At 34.0% G+C, this 26770-nt stretch overlaps 1 protein-coding gene across 8 annotated transcripts in view; it reads right to left on the bottom strand.

Annotated features, from left to right (window-relative positions):
• The window catches only part of DMD (dystrophin), a 1147932-nt gene that overhangs the window by 516095 nt on the left and 605067 nt on the right, over positions 1-26770 (bottom strand). For all 8 annotated transcript variants that reach the window (XM_041399749.1, XM_041399747.1, XM_041399750.1 and 5 more), the window contains one exon: positions 18524-18674. In XM_041399749.1, coding sequence (XP_041255683.1) covers positions 18524-18674 — 151 coding nt within the window. The remainder of the gene's footprint in view (positions 1-18523; positions 18675-26770) is intronic.

Below are 26770 nucleotides of genomic sequence, written 5' to 3' on the forward strand. Positions count from 1 at the left end.
GCAGAAAACTTATGAATCATTCATTTAAATGGATAGCTCCCAACAACCAGAAATAATAAAATTTTTTGTGGACCTCCCGCCTAGGAAAAAAAGAAAATTCAGCTTTAGCCATTCAAAGTTGGCTTCAACAAGCAGAGACTTTTATAAACTAGGGATATCTGAAGAGAAAAAGTTCAATTAACTGCACCTAATAATTAGAGAGAATTAGGCAAAATATTTATCATTCAATGTCATAAAGGTGGTATGCAGGAAAACTATGATCCTATAGAAGGATCTTTCTGATCTTCAGACAGGAAAACAGCAATTTCCAGCTGACAGGAATAATTTAAGAAAGAAGAAATCCTGGACACAAACCCTCTTGTAATTAAATTTTTGCCATGTCACTCAAGTCCTCATATTCCACAACCCTTCTGTAGGTAGTACCAACTGGAGGATGCAGCCTTGCATCCTTCCACAGAAAATCTCTCCCTCACTGGGAGTAGGTTGACTGTGGCCTATACAACTATTAAAATAAAATAAAATACAAATTTGAAAATATGAAAATTAGTAATAGAAAAATATAAAACTAAACATTTTATATTATATTATTCCTATAGTGCAGTGATACTGAAAAAAAAACCCAAAGAAAACCCAAAAAGCAAATAGTTTCCTCAGTAGTACCAATTCCCTGAAAAAACTCTTAGAACAATTTTCCATTTTAATTGGAAAAGCAGGGAAGTGTACAAATAGACCTCTGTCATTCTGAGTAAGTTTGGCTGAGAAGCAATAATAAAGTCCAAATTTATCTCTGAGGTTTTATATGCACACATAATTGTTGAAAATGTATTAGACTATGTTGCCTACTTGTATTCACTCTAGCACAGTCACAATCAGGTTCTGTAAACTTTTCAAAATGAGACCTTTTAAGTGTTCATCATCATTCTTACTAAGTTTCCTGGCAACTGAACATCTGTGCTTCCATTAAATCCAAGATGCTTCAGGAACTGTATTACACTTTACACTTTTTTTTTTGGCTCTCTAAATAATACCTAATGATAAATATTATCTGAAGGGAATAAGGGGATTTTCTTCTTTTTTATTTCCATTAAAGTCCATAGGTCAATAGTTTACTACTTCTATCACTGCAGATCTGCCCTATGAGACTGTAAGACAAAATTAAAACAACCAGGGCTGTGTAAAAAGAAAAAAAAAAAAACCAAAACACCATAATCATCTACGTGGCAAACTTTAGAATTGATTCAAGATGTTAAAATAGAAAAACATGAAGACCAGTTTCTACCATCAGTATTTTTGTCAAAGTCCTGCTTTGCTTAGCCCCGATTATTTAAAACTCTAACATGACATGGAGATACACTGACCAAAAATAGTATTTCCTTTATGCCATAAATATTGCAAAGGAGTTGCTGAAACTTTTGCAAAAAACCCCTTCCAAAGTGCATGACTTATTTTCTTCAAAACAGGCAAACTCCTTGATCCAAGACAGCAAAGTATCAGTCATGGCAGAGGAGAATAAAGAAGGACAAGATGAAAAAGCAAATCTGACAATAGAATTACTGGAAGTTCACTTTAGAGATGTGCTTTCTTACCACATCACTACCACATTTCAAAATCACGTTTCCCTTTCCATTTAGTCTTTTACAAAACCTTGTGGTTTAAAACTAATTTTACTACATCTCAGCATTACTGTACAACTAGAAAATGTTTTTCAAAAAGATAAACAATACATGCAATGTCCATAGACAAATCCCGTATTTTTGTTTAGAAAAAAACCCCATGAGTTCTACATTTTATCTTACAAGCTTTTCCTGATAGACCACGTGTTTTTTCCACTGAAGGAGACTATACTTGATAAACTGACCATAATAGTAATTTATGGACATACGTGGATGAGTTGCAGTAACAGATGACAGTTCATATTTTACTTTTGGTGCCTCACTTCACACCATTTAAATACTTTAATGTCCACTGGTAGGACCAAGTCCCTCAAAACTCCAGTCATCCAGTGTAGGATAGATTGTGGAGATCAGATCACCAGATAATTTTTCTTCTAGATAGAAATAGTATGTCTTGACTTCTCATTTATGAGTGCATATGTAGAAATCTTAAAAAGAAAGCTTGGGTAGAAAGAAAATACAAAATAAGAGTGCCAAGAGCCGATACATATATATATCTCCTGTATATACAATCATATTCACTCTGAAATCCACTATGAATAGAACTCTATGAAGTAGAAGGGTGCAGTAGTTGGCAACCAGCAACCAAACATGGAAACAAAAAGTAGGCATGCTGACATATGACAGCAGCTGCAAAGGACAGCCCAATAATTTTGATGGCTTTTGCAATTGTCCAGAGATTTTTCTGCTTGTAATATCTCAATTGAACTAACATTTACTTCAACTTCAGCTGCTTTGGGTTTTGTTAGGGAATGCATTTAATTAAAAATAAAAATTGTCTTTCATAGATTTTCCCAGTTAGGGGAGATTTTACTTGTTTTTTTCTTGATCTGGACTAAAAGTTCCAGGCATGCCATTGTATTGCTACAAGGGGAAAAAAAAAAGTACATTTTTAGATGTTTCCTGAAAGGTGCATTGTCCTAACTTTCAGAAATAATCCATTCATGTGCATGCTGAAACACACAAAAAATATAGGAAAAAGTTAAACATTTGAACATAACATATTGTTATAATTTAAGACATTATTTCCATATCATCATAGTGTTTCTAAACTATTACAGCCTCTTCCACCATATTTTCTGCTTGGTGTTGTGTGATTTTGAGTCACATCTGAGTATGCTCCCTACCCACACTGTGTATATCTTGCACAGCTTCTGCTTCCAATAGAGCCTTGTAAAATTTCTTCAAAGAATGATTTATGCAAGGTAGAAAAAGTGCTACATTCACACGCGAAAATTATGCTACAGTATTGTTCTCCCAGGAGCCATAAACAGATCAGAGTCCAGTTTGTGCTATGGAAAAAGAGCTATGGACCTCACTGGGACTTTTAATCACAATATGCTGGCTCTGAGTTGAAGATCCATTTTCTGTCATGTCCCATTGGACTAACAAAAATCTGTTTGTTTATGGAAGTTAATTTTAAACTTTTAGCAGAGAAAAAAGGATACTGGAGGTTGCCCAGATTTCAATCAAGCTTGACATCATTTCAGAAAAATAAAGAAAAGGTGTATTGTTGTGTAGTGTTTTCAAATGCGTTTTTCAAAAACCATAGATACTATTAAATATTTTTTTCTGAGTCCCAAGAATGTTAGGAAATACCCTTACAAAACTAGGAATTATTTTATTCTGCACATATTTTATTCTGTGGACATAGGGAAATGTGTAAAATAAATTCCCATTTGGTCATACTTTTCCATTAGTGCCTTCAGCCTCAGGTCTGCACTGGGTAAGTGACTCAGTGCAAGAGAAAAGCAGTGAAGCCACTAGAAACTTCATGCTTTATCAATTATTTTATTTAAACAGAATAAGAGTAAAAAATCTGACAAAATTCCACTCACAGTGTCACTCCATTTTTCAGAGAGGCCATTGAGATTTTACAAAGGGGGGAAAAAATGAGATGGTATAAAACACAATAATGAGTCTCTAAGCTCTCTGTGTGATTTTTTGACCTTTGGGTAAGACTTGAATAAAAAAGTTCTGGAGTTAGATAATACTTAAATTAGGACTTATGTTTACTATAAACAACAGGTTAATCAGATAGGAGAAAATACTACAGATTTCTAGTATTTCTATGAATGTTTTTCTTTTGATTATGACATCTGGACAATTTTTATATACTTAATAGAATATGACAGCTGATTTCTGACTCAAACTAGGACTGCAAGCATTGGAGGGCTGGAAATATGGAATGGAGAGGAAGAGTTTCCCTCTTCTGACAGAAGGACGTTCTGACTGATAGTGGTCATTGTTCTGAATGACTTTATATGATAATGACAATATAATAGGAATAATGTTAGTTTAAATCATGGTTATAGCTGAAGAGGTGCATTGGAAATAATTCCATGCAGAAAAGGAATATTCTTGAGCTGTGTTACAACCTCATATTCATCAAAATACAGTATTTTATGCTGAAATATGCATGTTAGTTACTGCTTGCTAAACCCTAATTGGTACTTGTCCTGATCCATCATTCTTAAAAAATGGATATATTAGATTTATATATTCAGATATATGTGTGGAAATCATTGGCACATGTCCTCATGTCAGACAGCTGAGATCTGAATTTCTCACTGGTATAATGAAAGCTGTGAAAGACTGAATTTATTAGAATGCAAGGGTCACTTGCCTTGGCAAAAAACATAAAACCTGTATTATACAGTACAATGGCAAGCAAAGAACTTGAATTTCAGTTTCTAATATTTTGATTTTTTTGGTTTGCTACTTCTTATACTCTCTTTAGGTTCCTTCCTGTATAAAGTACTTAAATATCTAAGAAAACTTACCAGAAGTCAGAAAACAAAAGGACAGAAAAATTTTAGAAATCTTAAAAAGATCTTAAAAAACATAGATACTTAAATCCAAAGATCTTAAGAACTATATGGTAGCTCTGAAAATAAAACCCAGAAATCCATGTAATAATGGAACAATGAGAGATTCAAGAGCAATTGAGCTAACCACAGAAAAGTAAAAATAGTCAAAATTGAGGATAGTAAAAATTTCAAATTTCATACTTACACTTGAAACTTAAATTTTAATACTTTAAAATTGGAGGCATGTTGTTTTTAGAAATTTTTAGCAATTTGAAGTCAGAATGGGGAAAGAATTACTTAGTTATATTGCTACTGTTATATTACTTCATCAGTTGCTTAATGTGCCTATTATTATGAAGCCATTATCATATGACAGTCCAGTAATACTCAAAATAATTACCTAGCCCTGTTTATACAGTTTCTAAATTTGTACTGTCTTCATGAGATCAAGCACAGCTAACATGATTAATTTCTGCCTTCATGATATACTGTCTCTGAGGTCAAGGGTGTTCAAAGATTTTAAATCAATATTATATAATAGCTGCTGATATGAACTTTAGAAGTAATTGCATCCCACTTGAAGTACTGCTGACAGCATTATGAAGCAAAAGACAATGTACCTGATAGTGTAATAAACCAGCTTAATTAGGATTCTAAAATTCCAAACACTTTTGAATAGCTCTCTTTTACTACCACAGAAAATACTGCCAAGACCAAATGGTAAAATGGTCTACATTTTAGTTAATGTGAACAATTCTGTCAGGTCTACAATGCATAATAAGATAGGGTGCTGTAAGTTCTTCTATAAAGCTTATTTTGATTTGAGATGTAACTTTGAAAAACTTCCATATGAAAATAGAAATTTCCTACTATGTCACATTTTTAACTGATGCTTTATTTTCTGCATCAGTTATTACTCATAAGGACCCTTCAAAGACACGGCAAAAATTTTTACCTATTCTGAGCTTTTAAAAAGAAAATTTATATTCTAAGCTTCTCTCTATATTATTTCATGCTGTTATGCTGTTATTCTGTTTTTGGAAGAATGTGAGCAATTTTAAAACATAAGCAGGAAATATGGAATATTATTATTTGCATACATGCCTTTTACAAATATTCTGGTCATAAATGAACTTCAGAAAATGGTGCACATCCCATTTGTATTATAACATAGTTCAAATATTTTTTTATGGGATCATACTAAACATTACTTCACTTGCTGTCTTTCCACTAACTGTAGAATTTAAACTCAGCCTATGCATTCACACTAACTTTACTAAGTTGGTCGCTTTCTTTTCTTTTCTCCTGCTGCCCTGTGCTCAATATAATAATTTCTACTGCCAGAAAATGCATGTTTTTTTCAGATACTAATATCAGAGTCAAGTAGACTAGGATGCTCATAAAAATTTGAAAATCAGCCATACAGTAAGGAGATAATTACATTTCATTAAAGTGATTTTTATTCCTAAATGTGTTATCCTTTCCCTCAATCACTCTCAGTATTACTGCAAATAATCCAGCCATTTAGGCAGGACAAAATATATTGTAATTCTTAATGCCTCTCTGTCAAAATACAAGATGTATGAAATTTTTCCTAATTAGGAAGATGGGATTAAGAATAAAACTTGTATTCAAAGATTGTATTCTGAAAATACACTTAGGTTATCCCAGGGTTGTGTCTGAAAACATCATGTCTTTAAAATGCATAAAGTCTGTTGAGACCTCACCAGAAATAAATCAACTAGAAAAGAATCAACATAAAACTAGTCAAAGCATTAAATATTATAATGAGATTAGCCATATGAATGAAATAAAAGGAAAATATTTGCTCTTCAAAATAACTTATCTGAGGAATTAAGGGTACAGCAACATTCCTACTTGTTCCTTATTCCTGCAACATGCTTACAATTCCATCTCAGTCCAGATTGATCTTTCAGTATCAAAATAACTTTGCTAATTTAAGATTCTTAATATTGTTCTTTGTTTCTCAAAACTCACATTGACAGGAATTTATTTTGTTTTGTTTGTTTGTTTGTTTGTTTTTAAACTAAACATAACTTTCACATTAACTGGTCTCCAAGGATTTCAGGGAATCGGCAAGAGCCAAAGTCAAAATCTCTAAGCCATCTGATTTTACATTGTATTTAGGGAAAAAGGTAAATCAGAATTTGAAGACTAAGAGATAGTCTCTAGTGATAGAGAACTATAGGTCTGTTAGTAAGCAAAGGGAAAATCAAGCAGCACATCCACCAGCACAACTGAAAGTACAGTCTGCCTCTAGGAATAAAGAATGCAAAGCCTGCTCAAAGCCTTGAGCACTCTCATAATGAAAAAAAAAAAACCAACCAAAAACCAAAAAACCCCAAAAAAACCCCACCAAAACACCACCCTACAACAATTCTGAAAAAGAAGTGAAAGCAAGAGAATTGTGGACAGAAGAAAGTGGTAAAGAATCAGCTATGCCTGGAGTCTTCATTGTGACACAGACAAAGGAGATAGTAAAAATCTTTGAAGGCACATAAAGAAATAGGAAGCTTATGATTCCTCTGTGTTTTTCTCAAATATAGCTGTTACCTAAATTTTGTAACTACAGTACAAGATTTTGTAAAAGATGGACAAAGTCAGGAATGTCAAATCATCTTCAAAATTAGGTTTATACATACACTAAATAGTATTGAAAAATGTGTTCATTTCTTTGTAAATGTAATTAAACAGTGGCTATGGATTTTTGAAAAATAACAAAAACAAACCAACCAACCAATAAAAACCAACATGGCAAACTTTAATTCCAGTTTTAGCTTTACCAATAAAAAAAAGAATACTATAACAGAAAAATACAGTAACCAAGACAAAGCACCAGCAGCATTTCAAGTATAAATGAAGCACAAATAAAACTCATTCCCTTTCAGTTTAATAAGAAACATTTATCTATTAAAATGAAATATTCAACATATGCCATAGAACTCTCTACTAGACATTAAGTATTTTAGAGAAATAAGAAATATACTGTGGTGGAGCCTTTCTCCTCCATCCCCAGGCCTGCTCTACCATTTCAGGTGCACCTGAGAGGCTTTTACCAAAACTGCTGGGTGATGAAGCACTTGACCAGACCAGCTGGCAGGGTGAAGCATCTCTGACCACACAGACCTGACAGAACCAGAGGACACAGTCTCAAGCTGCACCAAGGGAAATATAGGGTTGGGTTGGATATTAGGAGAAAAGTTTTTTTTGTGGAAAGAGCAATTAAGTTCTGAAATGGCCTGCCCGGGGAGGTGGTGGGGTCACCACCTCTGGAAATGTTTAAAAAAAAGATTGGATGTGGCACTCGGTGCCATGGTTTAGTTGAGGTGTTAGGGCTGGGATGGACTCGATGATCTTTAAGGTCTCTTCCAACCTATTTTGTGATTCTTTGAATACCAGAGACCAGAGGCTCTTGTGTGATACAGGTAGGAACAACACTGACTGCAACAGGAACATCAGCTGCCTACCCAGGTGGGGAACCATCAGCCATACCCTGACAGCTTTGAAATATTTCCTGCCTGAATCAGCCCACATGGAGTGGTACCATTTTTGCTGCAGTTCTAGGAGAAATTTCCAAATGTTTTGGAAATTCCAGTAATAACTGATCTGAGGATGGAAATTTTGCAGATGACTAAAGCCAATCATCTCATGACCCTATCAACAGTAGAGCGAGTCCCTTTGAGATCTCCTTGAGCACTGTGGGCTGCAGCAGCTTGGAGTGGGACGGCTCTTGGAGCTCCAGAACCCTCACGTTTGCAGCACTCACAAAACCATCCCTGATGATGAGGCCTAGGCTGACACCCCCTCATGCATCTCTACTACTCAATGTGCAACCCATTCCTGTTCAGAAATGTTAAGGGATTTGAACTGAATTTCACTGAAATTGAGGCGAATTACCTCTATGCAGAGTTGTACACCTCTCTTGATGTGCAGGCGTGTGAATCGATTTTGGTATGAATGTTGTTATCGTGAATCTGTAATTAGGCCACTGCCTAATTTAATTGCAATTAGGTCATTCCCTCTATTTGATATTTCCTGATTAATAATTTAGGATTTTCAAATGGTTAAATTTTCTATGTTCCAAAAGCATGATGTACTGCAGCAAAAAATTCAAGTCAGTAGAATGAATTGTTAGATGCCTTTTCTGTAGTACTTTTAAAACAAAACAAGTACTGTTGTGGTCATAATTTTTTTCCCCTTCTAAAACAAACAAACAAATTAACACAAAGATAATATGTTTAGAAGCCTAATTCCACTTACTGTCTATTTTGCCTTGCTTATGGCAAGCTTGCAGAATCATCAGCCTGGTGTAACAGGAACCACTGCTGAAGGTATTACAACTAAAAAAGAGGTAATGAAGTAGGATAATGATAGTAAATTTAGAAAATACTAGAACAGGCCTTATTTGAGGCAGTATCACAAGGATGTTCCCAGGAGCATGAGTTCCTCTGAGTCTCTAAATCCTATAACACTCCAAAGTAATATAAGTGCTAACAAAGGAATCAAAAGAAAAAGTCTCATCAGTAATCATAAATTATATTTGTGTCTCTTCCAAAAATCAAAACAGTACATAAATACAACAAAACCTATGGGTTCAAATATGTTAGAGTACTCACACAAACTGAAGTATATAGTTTAAATTGCAAAATCATTTAAGCTAATCACAGTAAGTATTTTCAGTCTGTTCCTAATCTTTGTTCTGTATTGATCACAAATGCAAAGTTTGGCTTTGAGATCTTTGAGAAAACTGAGGCCCCACATCACCAGACTGTACAATTACAAACAAACAAATCTTGTGTTGAAGTCTTTATAATCTAATAGAAAACACTACAGTACTTTGTGTTATTGGAGCAGTTCCTAAGATCTACTTTACTCTTGAACAACATCTACCAAATGCTCACTCACTCAGAGCAGATGTTAATTTGTGCTAAGAATTCTGTTAGATTTCTTGACAAAAAGGTCTCAAATAGTTTAGGTGAATTTAGGAAGAATCTCACTCTCTGGAAAGTTCAATAGACAAAATCAGATTGTTTTTGGGAGGTTTTTTGGTTGGTTGGCTTTTTTTTTTTTTGGTTGGGTTTTTTTGCCACCAAAGACACAAACAGAAGTCTTGTACACTTTGATAACAAAACTTTCGTATTTGTGGGATTTTTTTCCTTGAAGCAGTCAATTTTCTAAAATAACAGTATTAAAACCATAACATAAACACCTATTAGCAAGTCATCCCATTAAACTCAATGATTTACATACAATGTACAAAACAGATCTTTTCCAATTCAGCTGTTCAAAACAACTGTTAAAGGAAGAATGCTTTGTGCACTATACTTTAGATTGGTGTAGTGCTTCTTGCAAAAGCACAGAAAGAAAATTTTTGTGTTCAGAAACTTTAGTTCATCTAGCAGTCTCCAGAAACAATTTTCAGTTTTAATTTAAGGCAACTGTAGTGACTCAATCATGGAACACATGATGAGCTTTATGAGAAATAAATAGCCAGATAATGTAACAAAACAAAAAAAAACAAAAAAAAAAAAAAAAAAACCAAAAAAACAAAAAACACCAAATAAACCCAAAAGTTGTCATTTATATGTTCTTCTTACTAAGAAGGGGCAGAGAACCACTTTGTCTTGCTATGGAAGGCAAGAGAACATAGTTATCAAATAATGGAAAATAAATAAATATAGCTGATCACCTAATTTATATTAAATAATTGGCTCCTATTTCTAGGTTTCAGTAGAATAAAACTTGTATGAACTGTCTTACATAACACAGGTGAATAATAGTTCCCATTTCCACCACACTAATGGAAAATTAACATTCATAGAACTCCCTGCTCATCTTAGGACCCTGAAACTGAGAAATATTATTTTTATATACCAAAATTATTTCCTGGATATTTTAGTTTGACTTCTAATACCAACCCAATAGCAGAACCTTGACCAGTTTCAGTACATCTTTATAAATTTTCTTTTAAACTACATTTCCACAGAAATGACAAAGAATTGATTTTGACTGTCACCTTTAGGGGGGATATGGTGAGACACATAATATGTGAAACTGAGAAATATTTACTATTCAATATAGTAACTGTATATTTAAAAAGCTGTTCAGAATATGCTCTTTCATTTTTTCTTTCCCTTCTAGTATTTTTGACAGGACTGTCCCTTATGCACGCTAAGGGTTTGTGCCTTTATTAAAATAAGAAACCAAAACAAAATTCAAGAAGCCATTTTGAAATTAACAAAATATTGAGACATGTACATCTAAAATTTCATATAGTCAGAGCACGAGAACAACAGTCTATTATACTCTTGTTCTAACCAATGCATAGATTGGAATTTGCCACATTCCACAACATATTACATATCCTTCAATCATTCAATAAAAATTGAAGCTTGTAAAGTCTTAGTATGTGGGGCAAAAGAAAACATCTATTTCTCCTTTTAACTAGAATCAGGGTAGAATAATTGCTTGAATTTAGAAGATATTCAGCAAATGCAAGATACTTAGACCCATAAAATAAAAGTTTGGGTTTTTTCTACAGTGGTCTTCATTCCATTGTGAAAAGTCAAAACAGATTTTAAAGATTTTAAGAATTGTGTACTTGATATAGTTTTTTTTCACCCGTCAAAAGCCTAGATTTTGAATGAGAAGCTGCAGCATATCTGTATTGTGTTTATTTTTAGAAGACTGAGAAATACAATATTTGCTGTCTGCTGAAGTATAATAGAAAAAAAAAATATTGAGATCAAATAATGTCTCTCATAAATATCTAATGTTGTCCTGAACTTCTTCCATAATCTTCACTAAAATAATATCACTTTTTGATTTTTTTTCAGTTCTTGATTTTAGAAGGAAAATTAATTGCATACACAACTTGATGTGAGCAGCAATGTGAGAACAAATTTCTTTCAGGAGCTTTAAATAGCACAAAAGAAATAAATAGCCTCTCTCTAAGATATTTTCTTACAAGTAGGTGTTGGTAATGAAGTATTTGATAGCTCTTTAACACAACGTATCAAATAGTTTTAAATAAAGTAATTTTTGGAAAACAATTACTCCAGTTTTCTCGATTTTTTAATTTCATATGATTGAGCTCTGAGTTTTTGTAATGTTTTTGACAGCGTGAGATGCTGATCCCTTGTTGTCTGCTCTGCACAAACTCTAGGGTTTTCATAATGCAGATTTTTATAATGCAGAGTGGTTCTTTTAAAACAGTTCACTTTTTGAACAACATAACATTACCCTACTGTCTTGTCCAGCCTGATTACTACAGGGCTTTGCTTTATGGCTTTAGATGGCAATGAAAATCTGTATGTGACAGACAGAATTTGTAAAATCTGTAGGGATGAAAGGTTCTAAATAAGATTATTAAAACTATCCATCTGAAAAGTGCCCCACCAAGACTTAGTTGTACTAATTTATTGAATTAATATGCATAGAGAGCTATTCCCTGGGAGTCTTACCCTTCCCTGATTGTTTTATGTAAGCATTTTTAATGGCCAGGCCTGGAGACTCATCAAGTGACAGGGTTCAAGTCTCACAAGTTATCTGCACATCTATGCATCAACAGCACAGATTTAATCGTGTGACGTAGTGATCTCTGATCCAATAAAAAATTTTCGTTTGGAAGACTTATGGAACCAAACCAGATCATTTTTTGAGGTAAAAGAGCCAATATAATCCACTCTCAAAGTAGTCATTCATTTAGTCACTCATTTCCCAAAACTTCCAAGACATGGTCAGATTAACCACTCTATTTATATCATGACAAAAGAATAAATAAACTTAACTCTGAAGTGTATTATCTATACATATCATTGATCATAAATGTCCAGATTTACCCTGACACCAAGATAAATTCATCAATATGAAAAAAATTGCCTCAATTTCCTTTATATTTTATATACAGACAAAAAAATGCTTGTGAAATAGGTATAGACCTAACTCACTTTCCCAGATCCCCACGTGCTAGCATTCACTTGAACTGGTGAGGATAAATTCCCCCAAATCAGGCAGCTATAGTCAGGTACCACAAAGTTTGACTGATACTGTCCAAGAACATTGTTTTCTCCAAGAGAGAGGAAAAAACCTTGCATTTATTTATTCTACTCATGCATAAAAATGCCACTCTACATCTGTGTGCTAGTAGCTATTTCAAAAAATGTTCCTAATGAAATGTTTGAAAAATGCATCCTAATTAATTACTTACAAGACTTAATTCCATTTTCAGAATAAACAATGCCATGATTTATAATAAAACTTAAATAAAAGCCACAGATTGTCACCTAATGGTGCAAGAGTAGGCAAAATCACATAAGCAACTAAATTTATTATTTCACATAGCCTTCAGACATTTTAATGTCCTACTACCAGTGACAGTAAATTAATTAGAAACTTTTAATAGGATACTGTAAATTAGGCATTGCGTGCAGTAAAGAAGAATTAAATAACAGATTTATTTGTGAAGAAATTCTTCTTATGGCTTGAAATAAGAAAATATTTTTACTATAAATTTGGAATGAACTATTTTGGTATTTCATCACTTCCATTAGTAGCAGCTACAAGTGTGAGTAGTCTTTTAACAGTAAAAAAAAGGGTAAGGGTTCATATATATAAATAAATTAACTTGTAAAGATCACAGTATTATTTAATATTTGGCTTAGTGTAAGGAAAAAGTAGTAACTACTTTACTAGGAATTAAGTGAAAATTAAGTCTTTCCATTGCTGGTAGAACTTCAGTCAAGAAAGGCCCAAGAAGTTATTTTTAACATGAGCTCAAACCAGAAAAAGAAGGGTTTTGCTCAGTGAGGGCCCAGGTGCCACATGCAGAGCTCATATATATTACTTGAAACATTTCTACTGAGACCTTAGAAACTGGACAGAAGACTGAAACCCCTGAGATGTCTCTGAGACTTTTCTTTCTTGGGGGCAGTAGCATTCTGCACTCAGAGGTGTTTGATAAGAGGGCGATACTCAGCAGAAGGAAAACCAGTGATCTTCTCTGAATAAATGATCTAATCAATATATGAGTAAGAACTGACAGCAGTCATGAATGCTGGCAATCATGTTTACACCATTTTATATACCCTTTAGACTGCCCTTGCAATATGAAGATAGTATGTATTGTGATTATTCTAATTAAACATTCTTGTAAAACAATGCTAAATTGGTTTTGCATTTATTCCAAATTCTGTATTTTCTCTCTTTTACACAATCACTAAGTAATGATAGAAATTTCTTTGACCAGAATGTTTTGCAAAAGTTCTACAAGTTTCTGACAATACCTCTCATCGCAACAAAACACAAGTCAAAACTGAAGCAGGTAAAACAAAATTGAACCATTTGAATCCAAACTGGAATAAACAGAATCATAAATTATTGGAATAACTTTTATCATTCAGTAAAGCAGGAAATACATGTAAAAATATGAAATCTACAATATGAAAGCCAAAATAATAATATATATAAAAGTGTTTTTACAGTATTTATATTTGTGGGAAAACTGAGCAAACTATCCACCCACTTACCACTGTGCTTTCATGGTAGAAAATAAGTGGCCTTGAGCACTGAAACACTTTTTTTCTCCTCTCTACTCTGATTGCATTTGTGCTCTATTTCAAAAAGAACTGTTTAAATTTGGTGGTTATTAAATCATCAAAATCCATATAATCCAATTTAGATATAAAAAAGGGAAATTATTAGCATGACCATGACTTTCAGCACTGAAGCCTGGATTCTTGATATCTTCTTACTTTAAACATCTACAAGGCAAATATATGATGTTCCTGAAAGTGTGGTGCTGTAGGAAGGAGATCTAGAGAAGGCATGAGTCATTCACAAGCCTATTGCAGGCAGGGATAAGTGCCCTAAAATGTAAATGCTGGACAGTTCATTGTATGAACGGTTAAGATCTGCAATTTACAGAGCAATTTCTACATCTAGAGTATCCTCAGAAGTTTGAGTATAAATATTAAGGCCCATCATTCAATATTTAAGGTCCTCTGAGACCTTAAAAAGTAAACATACTCTTGATATTTATGCCAGTGAATGAAAACAAATACTTGATAAATAAATAATAACATCATAAGAATATTTTAATCAATTAAATTATGAAAAATAAAGTAGTCATCACTGACCAGTCACAATAAATGAACATCATGAATACAATGAAATTTCTTCAAAATTCAGACCCAGAATTTCATAATTTTGCTACTGAAAATGCACCACTTAAAATAATAGACTTAATTTACCCTTGAAACCCACAATAGTATACTAAATATAGACCATTGAGCAATTCTTAAAAGCAGTGCAAAGAAGAAATATTCAGAATGTTCTATATTTTTAAAATAAAAATACTATTTTTAAATTTTGAAGTAATGATTCATGTATGTAACTGCAGAGCCCAGTTCTGAAACTGTTACAGAATTCCTGCTTTTGCAGCTTTTTAGCATGTACCTGTGACACATGAACTATCCCCCTCAAACCCCAATTCTAATCCTTGCTTGCTGATTTACTGCACGTTAACCTAGCATTAGTTTCCCAAACAACACAGTGTTTTTGCTGGTTTGTTTACTTTTTTTTTCCTCACATAGAATGGAATGTAGACCAGGGCTGCAAGGCAGATCAACCACAAGATAACAAAATGAAAGAACAAAGTTTAGATAATCGACTGAAAATTCTATTCAAGCATCCGTGGTAAGATGCAAACACAAAACAGAGCACCTGAGCCACCTTGCTGCTGATACAGCTGGTATTTCAGTTTGGGTAACAGTGTGTTATTTTCAGAACTCATGCTCCAGAGAGAGAAATAAGCACACGAAGTAAGAGACAAGTTGTCTGGCTACCATGTGAGAGCAGATTAGAAAACTGGCTTTAGTGTACTGAACATGGTCTGATAGGGAAAATGACTGCAGCCTGTAAGAACAGAAGGGGATAAACGTCGAGGAGTAGATAAAACTGAACTACAGCTCAGTCCTGGCACTAAAATAAATAAGCTAAGTGCAAATACAGGTGGCTGAAGAAGTCACCAAGCATTAAGGAGTAAAGAGACAGAAGAACCTCTCTGTTGCAATAATGAGAGGCAAAAAAAATCCTTAATTACTTTGAAGACAGAGTTCAATACATTTCAAAAGGATTACATGATGTGCTATCCATGAAATGTCCTTTTTAATCTTGTGTCTCCTAATCATAAAATATGTCAATTACACTTTCTTAAATACTGAAACATGATATTTCTTCTCAGCACCATAAGTTCTGATCTCAGAAAGTCTAGTGAAAAATTCACAATAAGAATATTTAAGAGTTCATGACCTGAAGTGAAATTATTATTAGATTTTATTCACATTATTTATAATGCATAATGTTGTTTAATACCATGCCATTATGCAGCAAAAAGGAACACACCTCCCCTCCCCAAATACACTTGAAAAATGTAATTACATTTTAACCTCTATTAACATAATCATCTAATCATACTGTTGACTATTGCATTTTATATAAGCATTTGACTCTATGTATTTATTGAATATTAATGAACATATTAATCTTTACTTTTCCAAAGTAGTCCTACTCAGAAATAGTATTACATATCTGAAGGGTTTGTATATTTTTCTTTTTCTAAAACAGTTCCTTCTCCAGTACCAGACTATTCACTTGCTTGTAAAGCATTTTCAAACAAATCCTGTTAATTCTGAATATGGTTCACTAAGCAGCATGACCTCATTAATAAAACAAGTTGCTACTCTAGTAAATCAGAACGCTCAGCTGTTTTAACTGTTTCCCTAATGGAAATTCTAATGATCTCTTCAGTCAGCCTCACAGAAGCCTAACACTTTTGAAACAAGACCCAGCAAAATAAGGAAGCAATGAAAAGAATGGAAAGAGTGCAACTTCAGACTTAGCATTCTGTCACAAATAAATGTTAACTAACATTGGATCTGCATTCTTGAGGTTAGTTGGAATATTTTTGCACCACTTGAATTTTCATTAGAAAGGTACTTTTGTCTGTTGTACTGAACTAAGTGAAATCTTTCATGAGTTCTTGGGATTTCTAACACAAGAGAGATGGGAAGAAAGAAAAACCTTGATGGATGGCTAAAAGAAAAGAACATTCTGCAAACACATATTCCAAATTATCTCACATGTTGCATAAGAAAATAATAAATGGATAACAAATGAGAAGGAGGCTAGGTCAAAGGGAAATGTAAAACAGAAGCAGTCTTTTGCACTGAAATATAAACTTCTGCATAGCAACACATTATCTCAGGGTCTTTCAGTGTGATGTTCAGTTTGGAATGAACCTCTTTTTTAATGATGATAAGAAAATAATATTTCTAATCTGCTGAGACTGAAATGTACTACACACCCAGCATGTTTGTAGCATCTAAAATACATCTTACCTTTGTCTGGGCACTCAAAAATCAACCTTCTCCAAGGGAAAATGCTGATTTAGCAAGGAATTAGAAATAAATGAAAAAAAAAATTTTCACAGATCTATTTTTTTTTTTTTGGTAAACCTCATTTGAAGCTGCTCAAGAATCCAAGAACAGTGCCAAGAAAGGTGATGGTGCACAGGCAAAGCAAGTGAAAAAAAATTTTTTTTCACAGATCTATTTTTTTTTTTTTGGTAAACCTCATTTGAAGCTGCTCAAGAATCCAAGAACAGTGCCAAGAAAGGTGATGGTGCACAGGCAAAGCAAAGAAGAATGGGTAAGGCTTCGTAACACCTTTGTGTCTACCTAGATACACATCTTACTTTAGAAATACGTATGCTTTTCAAATTGTGGGACAGAGAAAGAGAGTTGAAGTTTCAGAGAACATAGACATAAGCTCTATTACCTTTTACATATGCAGCAAAAAGCATCTTTAATTCCTTGATGACATTCTATTTTGTAAATCAGATCTTAGACACCTTTCTTCAGTATTCAAAGCATTGAAAGAAATGTGCAGAAAAAAAATGTTAACTGCTATTTTAACTGTTTAAGCTTAGTGTGTTACTTAACAGTTGTGTATTTTTTATACACTTGCACCACACAATTTTGTTTCCTTTTCAGTTCAGCAGTTTCACAGTCAAGAAATAACAGTGTAAATCGTTAAAAAGTTGACTAGAAATTCTAAAATTCAAATGACATGATTTTTTTAATTTAACTATAGGCCAAAAAGTATGTTAGTGTTGCATTCAAAATCTCTGGTTTTAATGTTAGACAGACCTAACTCCTTTCAGCCTGAAATCAAGTAATTCAATCCAGCAATTCAAATTCACAAGTGCCAATTACTTTAACATCAATTTTTTTCTTATGCACAAACAGTAATTTATAACATGAATCCAGAGTTTGGTCAAGTTATTCAGCTGAAACTATCTACTTCCAAAACATCAGTTTGGAATTAATTCTTCATACCCATTACCATTTGAATCACATAAGAGGGAAATGAAATAAACTACCAAAAAACTAGAGTTATTATTTTCCTTATGATGCTCAAAGAGCTTGCAAGATGAAAAGCATACACATTGGGACTGGACACATAGCAACTAAGTGGCTATTCTGTCACACTGCATTTCACAAATAAAAGCATCCTCCAGGTCCTTTGATTAAAACATGAAACAGACAAAATAAGTAATACTTGCAAGACATCGGTCACAGAATCTCTCTTGTACAGCTCAATGGCTAATCACATTTCTTCCACAAGAATTTAAAATTAAGCCTGATATTCCTGCTGGTCATAAATACCAAATGGAAATTTACCAGCACTTTAAGTAAAGACCAAAGAAATATGCAATTATGAAAGTACCACAATGTACCATGTCATCCCATACCTTATTTCATTAAAAAATATATCTTACAACAAGCTAGTGAAAATTTTTAATTAACCAGAAAAACAGACACATCTGAACAAAATTGTCGCTGTCCACTCAGCACTAGAAATCCTCTTTAAATGAACTTCAAAACTACACAGATTACCCAGACCTGAAAATTTCTTAAACCCTACAGAAAAACAGAATATAGGCTAATCAAATCATACCTGGATAAATTGCTTGGTTTTCACAAGGCCCACGTCTCCAGCCTCTATCTGTGCTCTTGACAGCTTCTCTTCAGTTTCACTCAGCCAATGATTAAATCTCTTCATGTCAGAATGAAAAATCTGCCACTTTTCCAATGATTTGTCAAACCGTCTGCAAGTATAAAAGGAGATGAAATAACAATCTACTGATAGTTTATTTATTGACTACAGAAAAAAAAATAAAGACAATAATGTTGGATGTCTCAGGTTAAAATCAGTTTAATGTTGATGGCATAATATATTAGCATTTATAACAGCTATATCAAACGGCAATATGGCAGCACCTGTGAAGTGAAATTATTTCTAAGCAAATGCATCACGAATCAGTGTTTTATCAATTTTATAATCCTATTGAAGAAAATGCCGTGGTCTTCAATGAATTTCCACTTGCATTGTGCAAGGGGACTCTTCAATAAAGCCTTTTTCCTATGTTTCACTTTGGGTATTTTATAATGATAATTATAAAAAAAAGAAAAACAAAAAGTCCTGAAATAAAAGGATGATTAAAAAATAGAACATTAAAAAATGGGGTTTTGAACAATAAACAAGGATGAAAAATATTACCACCATGTCTGCAAGTCTATAGTTCACTACAAAAAGACCAGATAAATACTTCCAGCACTTGGGGAAGATCTGACCTGTTTTTGTCTAGAGTGACTGATTGATCTTCTGCTTCAAGAACTGTTTGACTTGGCCACTGCCAAATACAAAAGAAATGAAATGAAGACAGATTACAAAGCAGATTATAAGGGGGTTTGCTGATAGCCTACATCTTAAGAAATTCAGTTATCCTGTGTGTTAGATTGGTGTGGAAATGTAATTACTAATCAGAGATTAGCCAGAATGTTTTGTTAGAAGATCATCATTAAATGTGCTACTGTTGTTTAGTTTAATAATCCTCCTTTACAGGATTATAATAGATTTTAGGGTGTACTTAAAGGATAAAAACAAAGATGCTCAATTATTTCTCTATGAGATAATCTGGTTCTGTATGGGTAAACTATACGATTATTTGAATGTTAAGGAGTTTAATTCACCAAACAAAATGACATTAGTATGAGGAAATACAGATAATCTTTTCCATTTTACCAATGATTTTTCATTTCTTAGAAGAAAATAGAAACAGAATATTGACCTGATTAAATATTGTAGTCACTCATCTAACTTACTTATTAAAATGACTGTGATAATTTATCACAATTATCATATTTTATTGCTCAAAATTATCAAAACATAATTTAAAGGCACATTTTAACAGTTTTTTTTTTTTTATAACTACCCTACTTAGAGTTACAAAGAAAAAATTAATTTGACTTAAAAAATATCACATAGAAAATAGAATTAAAATTTTATAATTTAAAGGCACATTTTAACAGGTTGTTGTTTTTTTTTTTTTTATAACTACCCTACTTAGAGTTACAAAGAAAAAATTAATTTGACTTAAAAAATATCACATAGAAAATAGAATTAAAATTTCTTTTTTTTTGGTCCAGAATCATCTCTCATTTTGGACAGTATATTAAAACATCTTTCCTCCTGTTCCTCACAAAGTAAAATTACTCTTCTCAGCATGGGAAGCTTATCAGAAGCTTAAATGTAAAAAATTCAGTAGGGGTTGATATTAATATTCTTGAATTTGCATTCCAGAGCTTGCAAACTGAACCTCCCATCACTCTACAGCCTTCCTCCATTTTTTGCTCTGGGAAATAACAGTTATAAGGAGAAGAAAAACAAAAAGTTGCAACAAGATGATATGAATATTTAAAGCTTATAAGGTCCCAGTGTTTATTACTCATGCCTAAAAAACCTTGTTACTCTCAATATAAGTATAAACCAATATAAAACATTAGCAAAAAACAGAGAGAATTTATCAGTAGCCAAGTGACTAAAATTCAAGGTTCTTGCAGTGATTAAATACCTAAATAATGTTACAACGATAAGAGAAAACGTAATTTTTGCTGCAGTGGCAGGGGTGGGTGCATTTGAACATCATCAAGCAGCTTCCTGCTCTGGGAAGTTATGGGACACCTCTCCTGAGCATACCTAAGTGAGAGTTTCCTGTGCTGAATCTCTGTATTACATCTGCTCACACACGATACTGCTTCCAGTAGCTTTTTAAACTTTAAAAACAAAGAGGCTTCTGTTTGTTTGTTTGTTTGTTTCACCACGCACAATCCTGTTACCAGGTGGTGAGTTCAAAACCCACAAAAGGAGAAGCCTAATTAACTATCAGCGCTGAACAGCTAAATTGCTGAAGCCTTGGCACAGCAGAATGGAGAATAAATCCATAAGAGAGCAGCACTCTGAGGACTATGAAAACTCAAAGCATATGTCTGCCTCAGGAATCAAGCAGACAATGTGGAGCAGAGGAAAATTAAAGACCTTGCACACCCTTACCCAGGGATAAACCTTTGTTTGCCATCAGAGACAAGTCATTGAGCTAAAATACCCCTGTGTAGGCATTCATCTGTGTGTTCCTCTGCTCCAACCATTTCCCTCTGACCAGCATAAGACAAAATAATGGTTTATGGGTGGCCACTGCTAGCGAGTAGTGGGTGACTGACTGAAACCTGGGCACTATTTCCTTTCTGATGCGTCCTTCTCTCTGGTTTTCTTAGCACATGCTCAATAACAAGATGCAAACAGACACCCTGAAGCCAAGCAGAATGTAACACTTGCACACCTTACAAGGGAGTTAAGCATTGTACATGAGCTCTGTCAAAAGAAGGCAGCTTTATTCCTCTATCTTGAGCATGTTTGGGTTGATAAGCAAAAAACAACTGTCACACTGGCCCAATTTTTTCATATATGTACTGATACTCCAGCAGGGACCATGTTAAGCAGTAGCTTGTGGGAGCAATTTCCTTTTATCATATTAGTACATAATGGATTTATTTTGCCTCCAGAGACCAAGAAAGAAAACAAAGCAATGAAAGACAACTGCTGGGGTAATACACAGTACAATTTACATTAAGTCATAAAAGTATTGCTTGTTTCCTTCCTTCCTCTATTCTGAACCCTTGGACCTGACCTTCTGTAAGTAAAATTTCATATTCTGTGGTAGCATTGCAAATGATATTGCACAGAATTTACAAATGCCAATTTGGATGCACTGTCAGTGGAACTCTAAACTACATAATGGGATTGCACTTGATGTTCTGTGTGACAAGGCTGGTGTATTTAAGAACCAGTGCAAAGGTGAAAGGAAAGACCTTTGAAAACATGGAAGACACAAACATAAGATGGAGGAAAAAGGGCAGTTGGTTTGTTGTTGCAAACCAAATCTTAATTTTGCATTTGTGTTTCAATTAATTTCTAGATATTTTGATAACATTCCTTGATAAACTATGAAACCCACTTTTGTGATAGATCCTGGTTTAGCAAAACTTCATAATCAATTGACCCACAAGAAAAAGAAGGCTATTTATACAATTTCCTACAATACATAATTTATGTAAAGGAAACTGGTATTGTAAGAAACATGCATTTTATTCCTCATATTGGGAAAAACATTCCCTAAACTTAATTTCTATACTGTTGCTAAACAATGTACTGTAGGATTATGCTAATATTAACCCACAAATTTTGCAGTTTTGTCAGCTTAATTCTGCACAATTAGCACCTTGTAAAAATACACAAACATCAAAGTAGTATAAATAACTATGTATTAAAATGTAAGAGCATTAACTTTACTATTTAAGGCCATTCTTACAGATAACAAAATAAGAAAACCTTTTTTTGTCAAGCAATTTCTACAATTAAATTGCTTAAAGAAAGAGCTAACACATTTTCACAGGTTTTGATGCTTTCTTTTGACTTCACAGAATTCATGTGAGTTCTTAATTTATATTTAATTCCTATATCCTCTCTGCATTTGGACTCAAAGTGATGATCTCACTTTAGACACTGCTGTATCTTGATCTTGATCTCAGCTTTTGCTGTGGGTCCATTCTGGGACAACACTTAGCTCTACATATTGTATTCACACCTTTGCAGCCTGTCTTTCACCCACAAACTACAAATAAATAATAAACTGCAACCAAAATAACCATAGCAACACCATCCATCAATTCAAAATTTAATTTCTCTCCTCTTCCCAGAAACTAAGTTCTGCAGCATGACATAAATTTAAAAAATTCTACATTACAATTACATTATAAATATTTTGATATCTTGAATTGTATTGATTTTATTATTCTTCTTGCCCTAGTTACTGATACCGTGCCATTCAGTGTCTATCTCTATCAAAGAAAATGACAACTAAATTTGCTAAGAAAAACCAATGTCATGTCAGTCATTGTTGGTTTTTCAGGCATATACAAATCCGTTTTTATTATACATGAGAGAGCAATAAACTTAATAACCATTTACAATTAATAATAATACAGCAAATGCATTAGATTCTAATGGATGCTGTGCATCAATAGTTTAAATAGAAACACTTAATAAAATTTATAAAACATACATTCTTTTTCTACACTAACTAAAACTATCTATTAGGCATATGAACTTGAAAATTCCAATTTATTTCCTACAAAGTTTTCGTTCATCAGAACAGAGATGCAACCATGTATTTTAGAGAACTTTGCCTCAACACCTGTATTAAGTGTATGTAACAACTTTTCCCTAGAGAAAATTTAAAAATGCTTGATTAAATGTGACCTAGGTGGAAAAGAAGCATATTTTGCAACTCTCTTAAACATTAAAAATATCCATGCAATTGGTAATAAAACCAAAAATTTCATAACTTTTTGAAGTGTAACCACCAGAATTATGATAAGGAAACCCCAAATCAAATATTTCACATGAAACAAACAGTGACTCAATTTTATGGAAATCCAAACCAGCATTTCTGCCTGCATGTGGAGGGTATTATACACATTTCATCCTCCAAAGGTGACAGTGCACTTCCAGCCAGGATACTGCAGCTGCAGTATTACCCACCCTACGGTTGCATCCATCTGATGAAATTAAATATGAGTGACAAATCACATCAACTTCTGACTGTCAGGGTGATGTTCTGCTCCTTTCCCCAGCCCAGGGGCTCTGACCTGCTTAAGGCCAGTTCTGATGTGGCACAGCAGCACAAGCTGTCATCAGCCTTTAGGGAGGAATGGCTGTGAGAAACCTCACCTGGGGTTCCTGCCCAGGGCTTCAGGGCCGGTTTTAAACTCAGACCTTGAGCTGGGCTACTCTGTAAATCTGTCCACAGCACTCCTCTCTCACGCAGCCAGAGCCAGCTTTGCTCTCCTTTTACAGGTATTGTAGGAACTTTGGGAGAGGTCCCTGCTTGCAGCTCCTTACCCCAACCTTGCTTATCGTGACACTCTCAAACATCCCTCCTGGAGCTCTCCAGAGTTGGAAGCCTCAAATGGACTGTGCTGCTGTTCACACAACACACTGAGCAAGTACTTGCATGGCTCTTCAGTGTCCCAGCTCCTGTGACTGCAGGGTGGTGGCTGGAAGGTGTGACAGCCAGCACAGAGGACACATGTCCTACTAAGGGGTGTTAGACTGCCTGGACTGCCCAGCTACACCCATCCCACTGACCCAGTGCCCATTAACTGCTGGAGCACACTGGACAGGCTCCTGGAGAGAGCCTCTTCCACCTGGGTTTGATCTGAACTAAATCCAGAGCACTCTTTGGTGTGAGACAGAGCACAGAGAGCACCTGATCCCAACCCAAATAAAATACTCATGGGTTCTAATTTTTCAGATTCTAATTTCAATAGCACTGAAATCCAGCAGCCCATTCTGGTTCTCAGGTTCTGCTGCAGTTCAGATTCTATCTGGGAACTGCTCAATGACAGTTTCCAAAGCCTGGACACAGAGACAGGGGCAAGACACAGATTTATAGAGAGCTGAAAAATCATATCTAATTGGGGAAAATCAGTTCTCAGAAAATCTTCAAATTACCATCATAATTCATAAATAAAAAAATTAATGTCACTGAATTTGTGGCATAGACCATAAGTGTGTGTAATGCAAAGTACATATTACAGGATGTCCCCTCAGTAGTCTCCTGTAATTACTATGAAGTGCTTAAATCCCATGATTTCCAATGACAGAGTTCTTAGTTCAACCTGTAATAACATGTTTTATCCTTCAAAATTGCCCTGTTCAATTTTATGGTTCCACTTCCTATCTTGAGATCCCCCTACAATAGTGGCATTAGAGCAGGAAGAATAACAGAAAACTGATTATACCAGTTAATGCTGGCTGTTGACTCCCTGAGCCTGAAAGATGCTATTTATCCTGTTTAAGGTGTGGTAGATGCATACAGAAATATATATACTGGAAAATTAGATGCCCTTCTTTCACTGAAAATCATAGTAATAACAGAGCACTTAGCATTATCTTATTAAAATACTGATGCCTGTATTGGTACTAGGTATTTTTCATCTTTTACAGCTTTTCAGTCAGTTAAAAACCTTTCTAATAAGTGATTGTTGTGTGTTTGGTTTTTTGCTTTTTTTTTTTTTTTTTAATTTAAAAAACGTGTTTGGTTTTTTGTGTTTTTTTTTTTTTTTTTTAATTTACAATAAAATTTCATTTTAAACCCCTTTTACCTTTAATTTGGAAAATTCATTTGAGACAAGAAACCTAGGTTCAAATAACAGTCACTAGGTCTTATTGTAAGAGTAGCATACCATGAACAGCTCTGTTTTTTTCTGAAACTAAAATGTTGATGACTTACAGAACTTAAAGAAACGCAAAAGCACAGAAAACTGTATTGATAGAGGAGAGTGTTCATGAGTGTTCATCATACTGCTATCAAGGAGAAAATACTTGTAAGTAATAAAGAGCCTGTTTATATTAAATACCTTACAGTATCTTTTCTGTATTTAACAAAAACATCTTGAATAATTCTGACAACTGTAGTACAATAGAAAAACAAACAAAAATATATACTATACTCAGAAAGTATAGTATATACTCAGAATTTCCAGTATCATTAGAATTAGTAAGTATTTTCACAGTAGTGGCATTTGAAAGCTTGCTTTTTACCTTTCATTTCTGTGAATAATGATTTATTGTAACAAAAAAAAAGTGTTTGCAATGTCCAGGATAAACAGGAAAGACAATGCATTTTGTAGAAAAGGAGCTGAAGGCACTACTAGCACCTAAAACCTAAATAAAAGTAAGTGGCATGTTTATGAGGGATTTTACATATATAAAAATGTATATATACAAATATATCTTATCCATATATATAGATACCCTAATTATACACACTAATTTACAGAAAAATGTTCAGAATATTATATATATATTAGCCTTGTGAATAAAAAAACCCTTCAACATTTGGAAGTCAAATTTATCATGCTAGAAATTCTCACTTCATGAATAAATGGCAAAAGACATTTTGGCAAATGCATATGATTGTGGTATGGAGAATTTAAACAATGCACAGGTGCCTACAAGGGTATGATAACTCAGAGGGTTATTATCTCTAGTAGAGATAGGCAGTAGAGAAGAAGTCATATTTTAAGAAGTCATATTTTACCACTTGATCCAACTCAGTTAGGAAAGTTTCTAATGACTGGATGGAATAACTTCCAGAAAACAATTATGAGTCCTGGAGGTAAGTCTCAGAAGCATAAATTGTGGCTGTCCAGTACAGGGGAGGTTTAGGGTGGGTATGAGGAAAAGGTTCTTCACCCTGAGGGTGGCTGGGCAGTGGAACAGGCTCCTCAGGGCAGTGGTCACAGCACCAGCCTGGCAGAGCTCAAGAAGTGTTTGCACAACTCTCAGGCACAGGGTGTGACTCCAGAACTGCCCTGTGCAGGGCCAGGAGTTGGACTCAATGATCTTTGTGGGTCCCTTTCCACTCAGTAATGTGATTCCAGTAAAGAATCCCAAAAACATCATCTTCTCTGTTCGTCACTGATCTCGAAAAATAAAATACATCTGAAAGTAGTTAAAATTATTCAAGCATGCTATAAATTCAAAGAAAGTGTTGCTGAGGTGATGCTAAAGGGCAGCTTTGTACAATGTTACATGGTCAGCTACCATTGCAAAGGCCTTCATAAATCTTTCTGGGAAGTGGAGAGTCTACATTGCACATCCTATTCTTCAGTAATCAGGAGGAAAAAAAAAAAACCAGAATATAATTGAAACAGAGTCTAAGGTCAAGCAGATTAAGACTGTAACAGGTAAGTTTAATGCAGTTTCTGTCTTCAGTTATCTCCTACCTCAAACACCTTT

Source organism: Onychostruthus taczanowskii, unplaced genomic scaffold, assembly GCF_017590055.1.
Source record: "Onychostruthus taczanowskii isolate IOZ18803 unplaced genomic scaffold, ASM1759005v1 scaffold17, whole genome shotgun sequence".
NCBI classification, from domain to species: domain Eukaryota; kingdom Metazoa; phylum Chordata; class Aves; order Passeriformes; family Passeridae; genus Onychostruthus; species Onychostruthus taczanowskii.